Below are 11,493 nucleotides of genomic sequence, written 5' to 3'. Positions count from 1 at the left end.
AGCCATCCCAGAAAAGGCACATCTATTAGATGAACCAATTCTGGTGTTTTGCACAGCTCTTTCCGCTTGATGTCAGCTATTTTATGTCTGCTGACATCAAGCCCAGAGGTTAGTAATGAAGAGGCATCTATCAGACGACCCATTACTAAACTCATTGTCAAATTTAATATAGGCACACAGAGAAAAGTCATTTAATTGAAATAAACACTACCCGACTCTCTTTTACCTATTTATTAATGTAAAAATAAAAATGAAAAATCAAAGTTATATTCACCTGTACGCTGATAATCCATAATGCTCATGCCCAACAATGATTCCCAACTCAGCTACATACAGATGGTGTGGTGAGCACCAGCTGACATCATACACAAAAATATTACCCCACTTGCCACAGCAGCAGGGCAAGATAAGGGCAAATTGCGTACATATAATCCCTTAAAACAAAATTTTATTTCCAATAAATATAAAACCCTGACCCATAAAAAACTAATTTAGATATCACAAATATGAACAATAGGTCACTATCCTATGTACCTATTCTGGTCCTATATACACCTACTGCTCACGCCTGCCTTACTGTGGGGGTTGGCACCCTAAGATACGATTTTTTGGCGCCCCCACTCCACGTCGGCTAGCCCTCTCTCCCCTATGGTATCCCTCACCTTACAGGTGGGAAAACAATGTAATAAAGAGCAGTGGTGAAAAAAACAGTAAATGACCAGATGTATGATATATTGGACCTATATAGGTACCTCTACATAGTATAATAACGTACCCAAACACACCGCATTAAATACACTGCGATCACCTATATTAAATAAACAGCAATCTGAGATAATGGCCGTAATGGTCCAAAAATCAATTGGCAATATATTGGACAGATAGATAAACTGTCAAAACTATGCCAGACAAGAAATCTCAGAACAGATAATTAGGGTCACTTAGCGTGTGTCGGTGTCTCCCCGACGCGTTTCCCCGTTTTCACGGTTCATCAGGAGGGAAATGATGCCGGATGCTCCATAGATGTAGGGCATAGGCGGCGGTGACCATGTGTGAGCTTAAGTAGCCCACTTCAAAATGTGTGCGCCTGAATAGGCCACGCCCCCTCAATAGTCCAACGGAATCCCAATCGGGTCAAAAGAGTGTATCATACCCAAACAATAATAATAACAATTCCCCACTATTCAGGTCTTATCCAGATGGGACTACAAACCCCATATTCTGGCCAGACACTAATAAATACCTCGCCGGAGTCCCGGTTAATATCGGCTGCTCTTTTTTAAGAATAACCTCTGCGCATGTCCTCATCCCCCAGACCGGATTAGAGCGTCTCCATCTTATTGAGGACATGTGTGTCCCGGGGAGCACGCGCTCTTGCTAGCTGAGCGTTCCCAACCGCTCTGCGCATGTCTAGAACCCCGGGCCAGATGCAGCGCACCTCCATCTTATTGAGGACATGCGCGTCACAGGGAGCACGCGCACTCGCTCACAGGGCATTCCCTAACCAGTGCGCAGACCCGGACTTCTATAGTCCTTATCTTATTGTACATCGCTTCAGCGCATGTCTGAAATCCCCAAACTAAATGAAAGGTACCTATACCGTGTTGGGAATCTATATCTCACAGAAAATATGCATACTTTTGTTTTATTGGGACCCTGTAACATAAATGTTCAGACAAAAGTATCCGATAATATCCTAAATTCAGATATACTGACTATGACAATATATTCAATATACTATTCAAAAGTCTGATTATTCTCATATATAAGTTACTTAAACAAAAAGGCAGGGGATCCTCAATAACATGGGCCCAGTTATATACAAGGGAATGGTAAGCTAATGCATATATTTTTAATCTTATTATAGTGTAACCAAAAATAGGGGAAGGGGGATTATCTTGGGGATAGAATACACCTCTAAATTAATAAATACACTAAGTGTATACGATATTAAATAAACACCCTCAAATAAGGAACATGTTCAAACATGTATGGATATGGAGTTTAAACGGCAGATTCCCTTCAAAATTCTACATACAGTAAATAGACTAATCGGACATTCCAGGTGCAAACCTCTGTTCCCACATCTAAAAAAGCCAATTGGTCTTCTATCTAACCAGGTCCCTGGCTTGACCGGCCTCTGATATAGACTATGCACCAGGCGATCCCCTATCGATCTACCCCTTCTATATGTGATACTTGGTTTGGGGGGTATGTACTTTATTAAATTGGGATCAGCCAAAAGAATTCCCCAGTGTTTTCTCAGAATCTGATAGACCCTCTCCGATTGTCCATCAAAGGTACCGATCAATCTAACTACACTACTTTCTTGTTGACTCGGGATATCCTTAGGCCTAAGTAGGGACTGCCTCTCCATTTTCAAAGTCTCATGAAAAGGACCATCTAGGACTTCACAGGGATAGAAGGGGTAGATCGATAGGGGATCGCCTGGTGCATAGTCTATATCAGAGGCCGGTCAAGCCAGGGACCTGGTTAGATAGAAGACCAATTGGCTTTTTTAGATGTGGGAACTGTACCAAATGTGAATTTATGATGCAGGGAAAGACTTTTAGAAGTTCAGCGAATGGCAGAGTCTTTACATTAAGAGATTTTGGGAACTGTAAATCCACTGGTATGGTATATAAGGCTACTTGTGCGTGCCCAGTGGACTATATAGGTAAGACCCTGAGGGAACTCAGAGTAAGGGTAGGCGAGCACTTAGGGGATATAAGGCATAAACGTGACACACCGTTGGCTCGCCACATGAACAGCTGCCATGGAGGGAACCCCAGAGATATCACCTTCAGTATGATCGAATTGATTCGGCCAAAAACTAGAGGGGGGGACCTAGATAAGATCGTACAGAGACGAGAGACTGAATGGATCTTTCGTATGCAATCATTGTCCCCAAGGGGCCTCAATGAGAACCTTTCCTATACGTGTTTCCTATAGCTATTTAAAAATGTAGTTCTGTGGTATTCTGTAGAGGTTTGCACCTGGAATGTCCGATTAGTCTATTTACTGTATGTAGAATTTTGAAGGGAATCTGCCGTTTAAACTCCATATCCATACATGTTTGAACATGTTCCTTATTTGAGGGTGTTTATTTAATATCGTATACACTTAGTGTATTTATTAATTTAGAGGTGTATTCTATCCCCAAGATAATCCCCCTTCCCCTATTTTTGGTTACACTATAATAAGATTAAAAATATATGCATTAGCTTACCATTCCCTTGTATATAACTGGGCCCATGTTATTGAGGATCCCCTGCCTTTTTGTTTAAGTAACTTATATATGAGAATAATCAGACTTTTGAATAGTATATTGAATATATTGTCATAGTCAGTATATCTGAATTTAGGATATTATCGGATACTTTTGTCTGAACATTTATGTTACAGGGTCCCAATAAAACAAAAGTATGCATATTTTCTGTGAGATATAGATTCCCAACACGGTATAGGTACCTTTCATTTAGTTTGGGGATTTCAGACATGCGCTGAAGCGATGTACAATAAGATAAGGACTATAGAAGTCCGGGTCTGCGCACTGGTTAGGGAATGCCCTGTGAGCGAGTGCGCGTGCTCCCTGTGACGCGCATGTCCTCAATAAGATGGAGGTGCGCTGCATCTGGCCCGGGGTTCTAGACATGCGCAGAGCGGTTGGGAACGCTCAGCTAGCAAGAGCGCGTGCTCCCCGGGACACACATGTCCTCAATAAGATGGAGACGCTCTAATCCGGTCTGGGGGATGAGGACATGCGCAGAGGTTATTCTTAAAAAAGAGCAGCCGATATTAACCGGGACTCCGGCGAGGTATTTATTATTGTTTGGCCAGAATATGGGGTTTGTAGTCCCATCTGGATAAGACCTGAATAGTGGGGAATTGTTATTAATTTTGTGTGGGTATGATACACTCTTTTGACCCGATTGGGATTCCGTTGGACTATTGAGGGGGCGTGGCCTATTCAGGCGCACACATTTTGAAGTGGGCTACTTAAGCTCACACATGGTCACCGCCGCCTATGCCCTACATCTATGGAGCATCCGGCATCATTTCCCTCCTGATGAACCGTGAAAACGGGGAAACGCGTCGGGGAGACACCGACACACGCTAAGTGACCCTAATTATCTGTTCTGAGATTTCTTGTCTGGCATAGTTTTGACAGTTTATCTATCTGTCCAATATATTGCCAATTGATTTTTGGACCATTACGGCCATTATCTCAGATTGCTGTTTATTTAATATAGGTGATCGCAGTGTATTTAATGCGGTGTGTTTGGGTACGTTATTATACTATGTAGAGGTACCTATATAGGTCCAAGATATCATACATCTGGTCATTTACTGTTTTTTTCACCACTGCTCTGACCAGTGGTAACCTTTTCATCAATGGTCACAGCTGCATGCTTACACAGGCCGTCATCTCTGTGACAAAGTGGGAAATGCAGCACTGTGACTGGCAATAACGTGTAAGGTGACCACCATTCAGAGTCAGTGTTTCTCGCCCTGTCATACAGATGACACCATGGAAAATGCCAGATTTTCAGGTCCAGATTCGGGTTCGGGTACCATTCTAGTATGAGAACCAAATTTTTTTTTTTTTTAAAGTGGCAGGGACCAATGAAAATCCATGAGAGATTACAACACTGGTACTATCTAACCAATGAAGAGCCTTGTGAGAAAACACTAGGGTGTGAGAAGAATGGGTGGTGAGGTGGCCAGTGGCAAACCAAGAAGTTCATGGCCAACAATGCAAAGCCTCCAACAGGTCCCCCACCTATTATGGATCTGTAATAGATTGGTCTTCTGAAATGCGCCACATGGACTGTGTGGGCCACTTTGGCTCTAGGACCCGGGTGTGACTACGACTCTTAGACCCAGTAAAGTTACGTTCCTGGTGGTGACATTCCCACATCCAGGAATAATCCATCACGGAGCGCAGGATGAGAATACCTGGGAATCTATGAGAAACATTGGGATCGCGAGGACTTTCTCATATATTGTGAGAATGACCTGTGTGACACCAGGCATCAGCAGATTCAGCCAATCAGAACATGGAATACACTACAATGTCACTCTCTGATTGGTGGAGGAGAACATGGACATTGGATATGTTGTAAATAAGTACCCCTCTCCCTCCCGGGCGACCGGGGCGGATGCCCTCCCCAGACCAAGTCGGGACCATACAGGAGCCAGGCTGTGATAGTGAGATAGTGAGGTCAGTCTTCCTACAGTGATTGGCAGCACGAGAGGCGTCGCGGTGACGGACGATCGCTGGCAGAATCTTCTATTATTGTACATTTCTATTAGATTGGATGATGAGATTTCCTTCTAATGAGTCCCAAGAATAACAAGTCTCCGGCCACCAGGGGCCTAACGAGGAAGATAAAAAGGGGAAGGAGCCGGTCAGAGAGCAAGCTCCCCGGATCCCAGGAACACGCAGCTGTATACACAGGTAAGTACAACTCTCCATATCTGCACAGTGCAGTCAGGGCCTGATGTGAGCGGAGAAGAACCCGGCAGAGAGGAGACCAGGGACAACGGAGGTCTGCTACAACATGACCATGCCTCTAAGGCCAGGGACAACGGAGGTCTGCTACAACATGACCATAGTCTAAGGCCAGGGACAACGGAGGTCTGCTACAACATGACCATAGTCTAAGGCCAGGGACAACGGAGGTCTGCTACAACATGACCATGCATCTAAGGCCAGGGACAACGGAGGTCTGCTACAACATGACCATAGTCTAAGGCCAGGGACAACGGAGGTCTGCTACAACATGACCATGCATCTAAGGCCAGGGACAACGGAGGTCTGCTACAACATGACCATGCATCTAAGGCCAGGGACAACGGAGGTCTGCTACAACATGACTATGCATCTAAGGCCAGGGACAACGGAGGTCTGCTACAACATGACCATGCGTCTAAGGCCAGGGACAACGGAGGTCTGCTACAACATGACCATGCATCTAAGGCCAGGGACAACGGAGGTCTGCTACAACATGACCATGCATCTAAGGCCAGGGACAACGGAGGTCTGCTACAACATGACCATGCATCTAAGGCCAGGGACAACGGAGGTCTGCTACAACATGACCATGCGTCTAAGGCCAGGGACAACGGAGGTCTGCTACAACATGACCATAGTCTAAGGCCAGGGACAACGGAGGTCTGCTACAACATGACCATGCGTCTAAGGCCAGGGACAACGGAGGCCTGCTACAACATGACCATACATCTAAGGCCAGGGACAACGGGGGTCTGCTACAACATGACCATGCGTCTAAGGCCAGGGACAACGGAGGTCTGCTACAACATGACCATAGTCTAAGGCCAGGGACAACGGAGGTCTGCTACAACATGACCATGCATCTAAGGCCACGTTCACACGGTCAGTATTTGTAGCCAAAACCAGGAACGGCACAATCAGAGGAAAAGTGTAATAGAAACTCATCACCACTTCTGTATTATCACCCTCCTGGATACAGACACTGATGTAAATACTGACCGAATACTGAGCGTGTGAACGTGGCCTAACACATCAGTACAAAGTCAGATAAAATGAGATCTGCAGTCCTATGTAACACCACAGATAACACAGTGATAACTCCCTGAGTACAGATAATGTAGTAGATGTCACCTGCAGTCCTATGTAACACCACAGATAACACAGCGATAACTCTCTGAGTACAGATAATGTAGTAGATGTCACCTGCAGTCCTATGTAACACCACAGATAACACAGTGATATCTCTCTGAGTACAGATAATGTAGTAGATGTCACCGGCAGTCCTATGTAACACCACAGATAACACAGTGATAACTCTCTGAGTACAGATAATGTAGTAGATGTCGCCTGCAGTCCCATGTAACACCACAGATAACACAGTGATAACTCTCTGAGTACAGATAATGTAGTAGATGTCACCTGCAGTCCTATGTAACACCACAGATAACACAGTGATAACTCTCTGAGTGCAGATAATGTAGTGTATGTCACCTGCAGTCCCATGTAACACCACATTCACATGCAGTCCTATGTAAGACTACGTACAGCAGATTATGTCAGATTGTCTGCAGCTGGGGTGTTGGTTTTGTTGACCGGAGTGGCTGACACCAGAGAGCAGTAACCTGCATTTCTCCTTATTCTCAGGGACAGTGCAGTTCTCCTGATGACGCTGTGGTCTCGGCGGTGGGGAGGATGTGACTTTTTGGGCCACGATGTGATTCTCCAGACCAGGACTCTGTGAGTACAAGAGATCTGTAATATAAGTACAATCCTGTTGGAAAGTGTCACAGAAAATATTTAGAATCCTCACAGTCCCTCATTCCCCCTCCATTTTTCCTTTCTTCTGTCTTGAGGAGACAATGGTCGGTGCCTTTATGTAAAATGTCAGTGACACAGATGTGAAGTAGATTAATTAAAATGTCAGGATTCCTCTTTATATCCAGGTGACTGCAGAGGACTTCTGTTGTCCACACAGAGACAGGAAAGGTCTTATTAGGGTCTGAAATGGATCAAAGAAGATCTGACACCCTTTACAACTAGCCATGGTCACGGCAGTACAATGAGAGAGCAGACAGTATGTCTCTGGGGGAAAATATGGAATATTGGATTTTCTGTACATCCAGTATTAATGAGACGTATATTGTTGGCACTGGGATAAGTAGGCCACATTTACTCATAATTATAACCCCCACCAAAAAGCGCCAAATCCATAGGGGCCATATAACCACCAGCAGCTAGGCCGTGTTTGGTCTCTAAGCGTAGCTAAAATCCCGATATAAAGATGACATCTGTCTCAAACTTCAGCAGCCATCTTATGAGGAGTTATTCCATAAATTGGGATTTCCTCAAATTATGAAGGGCTGAGTCCAGCCCACAACCGGGCCCTTGTAAGGTCATCATAGAGGGGTGTGCGGGTGAGACTCATGGTCTGATAAAAGATCAATCAGAATTATCATCAGCGTTCGTGCTGAGAGCTACATATCATGTATGTAGGGGCCCCATTTATCGACAGCCAAATCAAAGCGCTCTCCTTTTATGTAGCTGTTTATGCTGTATTGTTTTGTCTCCCTTGTAAAATCTTTTGTATATTATTCATAAACACTGCCTCACTTTGGATTAAATATAAGATTTAATAGTTCTGTTCCTTTTGTTCTGTAAACGACGCCTCGAAGTGATAGCTTCTGTTAACGATGTCTTATCGAACGAAACAGATTAGTGGTGGCGGAGAGCAGTCTGAGGTTATCAGAGAGTTAGCTGTGATCGGGGTGTGTACAGATACTCCATGTGTTGGAATCCGGAGGTGTATATGCCGTACGCTCACCATTAGTTTTCTGATAACCAGCCTAGTGGTGCGAAGAGGCTGCGGCCTTCTCTGTTGGTTGTCGGCCAATCGTGTAATTGTCTGGATGATAGGAGGCAGCAGAGAGCTGGGCGCTCCAAAGATCATAACGGGTGGTACTCGTGACCTTCCCAGCCTGTGATATCAGGGATTTGTGGAATTAGAAAAGTCCTGACAAATATCATATCCCTGACAGAAAGTAAGTGCCCCCCTAATGCTTTTTACGAAACTGATATCTGATATTTTCTGATATGGAAAAAGTGTCAAAGAGAAGAGCAGAGATGGGGAAGAAAGAAGGGTGGGGAAGGGAAGAAAGAAGGGAAGGGAAAGAGGACAAGTGGTGAAGAAAGGGGAAGAGAAGGAAAAGCCTTGGATCTGCTCACTTTTTTGCTTGGCCACTAGAGATGGGTCCTTTGTGAGTGACTCCCCAATAACTTCTTTAATGGGATCACTTACTTGATGGAAGACCCTTTTTTTTACGCTTATTTTGGGGGTTTGCGTCTCTGTTGCACAGAATGTCCTTACCTGTAAATTTTCTCCATCTTTCCCCAGGGATCACTACTGAAAAGTCTTTGACAATGGATGTCCATCACCAGAACCAGAGCAGAAGTTTCTTCTCTCACACAGAGTTTCTTATTCTTGGGTTCTCCGACCTCTCGGAGCACAGGAGCCTCCTTATTGTCCCCTTTCTTTTTGTATACATGGTGATTCTCGCAGGGAACTGTCTGATCCTGTTTAGGATCTGGGTGGAGAAGACCCTCCATTCCCCCATGTACACACTCATCTCTGTCCTCTTCGCAGTCAATGTCTCTTGCACCACCGCCATCATGCCGCCATTCCTGCTGAGTTTGGCCGCTAGTGTCTTCCAGATCTCTTTGGGTGGTTGTCTCGTGCAGATGTTCTTCATCTACTTGACCGTCATTCTTGAGTCGGCGGTGGTTGTGTTCATGGCTCTGGACAGATACGTTGCAATCTGTAAGCCGTTGCGTTATCACAACATCATGACCACTCGGTTTCTGCTGCAACTTTTGGCAATCGGTCTTCTTCGTAGTGCCCTCCTCGTTTGCCCCATTGTTATATCTGTTTCCAAGGTCCAGTTCTGTGGCTCGAACATTATTCGTAGCTTTGCCTGTGAGAACATGGTGCTCCTCAACCTTGGCTGTGGAGATGTCTCCAAGGTGCACATCACCGGGCTTGCTGTCAGGATCTACGTCTCAGGGTTTGATGGAATCCTCATCCTGATCTCTTATCTGAACATCCTCCGCACTGCCATGAGGATCATTAGAGGTCCGGCCCTTAACAAGGCCCTGCACACCTGCAGCACTCACCTAATCGTGGCCATGCTCATCTACACTAGTGGCTTCTTATCCTCCATTGCCTACAGGATTGGTGATGCCATACCAGTCAATATGCAGAACCTCATCAGCGCCATATACTTCCTCTTCCCGGCCATGGTCAACCCAATAATCTATGGCCTCAGAGTGAAGGAGATTAGGAACTGCCTCATGAAGATTTACATGAGGAAGAAATTAGATATCAAGAAACTTGCAAAAGGCAAGAGAGTAAGCTCCATAGAAACTGCAGGATAAGTCTGTCCTGGGGAGGGGGTGGTTTATCTACGTACATCCAATCCTATGGTGTATGCAATCCTAAGGTATAGGGCTGAGATGTAAACACAAAGCATCATGTGGTCTGAACACTGCATCAGCCGGGGCCATCAAAAACGTGAGGTTCTCAATCCTGAGAGCTAACAGCAAGTCAGCAGAATTGTGACTGTATCTTTGGATGTCTCTGGAGGACAGAGCTGTGCATATAGCAGAACTTGTGCCGCCACATTGCCATCTACCGCCTGGGGTGTGGATGCTCGACTCTAAAGTGACGGTTAGATATCTCATCAGGTCCACTCTCCATACAGGTATACCATCTATTTGAATATCTTTACATAGCATTGAATTTTCTACTATATGAATTATTTCCTGATGCGTCATCTTCTTCCTTGTTTTAACTTGTTCTACTTGATGAATTAATAAATTATATTTTTTAATTATCTGGCTTATATACACTTCTTGTCTCTGGGTTTCCTATCCAAGGTCTGTTTCACTTATGTTGCATGAAGTTCAGCCTTCTGGTGAAAGGTCTATTGGACTAAAATGTCCGCTATCATATTGTGTGAGGGGAGGAGGGGGATGCAGCTTCTCTCTTAATGAGACATCGTGCTGTGTGAGAGGAGGGGGATGCAGCTTCTCTATGAGACATTACATTGTTTGAGTGGAGGAGGGGGATGCAGCTTCTCTTTTAACATTGTGCTGTGCGAGAGGAGGGGGATGCAGCTGCAGCTTCTCTATGAGACATTACACTGTTTGAGTGGAGGAGGGGGATGCAGCTTCTCTTTTAACATTGTGCTGTGCGAGAGGAGGGGGATGCAGCTGCAGCGTCTCTCGCTCTTTATGAGATAGTCTGCTGTGTCAGCAGAGGGGGTGCAGCTAAAGTTTCTCCCGCTGTGTCTGTGATTCTGTATTCTGTGAGCGGGGAGGAGGATCAAGGAAGAAATATCTGATTGGCTTAGAGGACACAGTGCTGACATCACACCATGTAGTACACCATGCCAACTTAGCATAGTTATAGAGATCATGTGCACACAATCTTCCAGTCTTCTAGGAGGGATAGCTAAAACTAGAGAAGACAGAGAAAGGATTCAGAAAGACCTAGATAAGCTTGAACAATGGGCAGTGACTAATAGAATGGCATTTAACAGAGAGAAATGCAAGATTCTTCATCTGGCAAGAAAAATGAAAATTATATCTATAGAATGGGAGGAATAGAACTAAGCAACAGCACGTGTGAAAAAAAACTTGGGTATACTAATACTGTAGATCACAGACTGCACATGAGTCAACAGTGTGATGCAGCAGCAAAAAGGCAAATGCAATTCTGGGATGTATTAACAGAAAGAGTCTAGATCACGTGAAGTCATTATCTCCTGTTCTCCTTCGTGGTCAGACCTCACCTGGATACTGGTCCAGTTCTGGGCACCACATAAAAATGGAGCAAGTTCAGAGAACAGCGACCAGGATGGTGAGCGGACTGCAAAGTATGTCCTACGAGGAATGGGTAAAGGATCTGGAAATGTTTAGCT

General features: G+C 44.9%; 1 protein-coding gene across 1 annotated transcript; it reads left to right on the top strand.

Annotated features, from left to right (window-relative positions):
- The first annotated feature begins 7,205 nt into the window (after positions 1 to 7,205).
- LOC143817846 (olfactory receptor 52Z1P-like) lies at positions 7,206 to 9,946 on the top strand. The gene is made up of 2 exons (XM_077299310.1): positions 7,206 to 7,255; positions 8,910 to 9,946. Exon 2 carries the CDS (start codon positions 8,936 to 8,938, stop codon positions 9,944 to 9,946), a length of 1,011 nt encoding a protein of 336 aa, XP_077155425.1. The 5' UTR covers positions 7,206 to 7,255; positions 8,910 to 8,935.
- Positions 9,947 to 11,493: the final 1,547 nt, after the last annotated feature.

The sequence above is a fragment of the Ranitomeya variabilis genome, chromosome 3 (assembly GCF_051348905.1).
Source record: "Ranitomeya variabilis isolate aRanVar5 chromosome 3, aRanVar5.hap1, whole genome shotgun sequence".
In the NCBI taxonomy this organism is placed as follows: domain Eukaryota; kingdom Metazoa; phylum Chordata; class Amphibia; order Anura; family Dendrobatidae; genus Ranitomeya; species Ranitomeya variabilis.
Note: the sequence above shows the minus strand (reverse complement) of the source record. Positions and strands in the feature narration are given on the sequence as shown.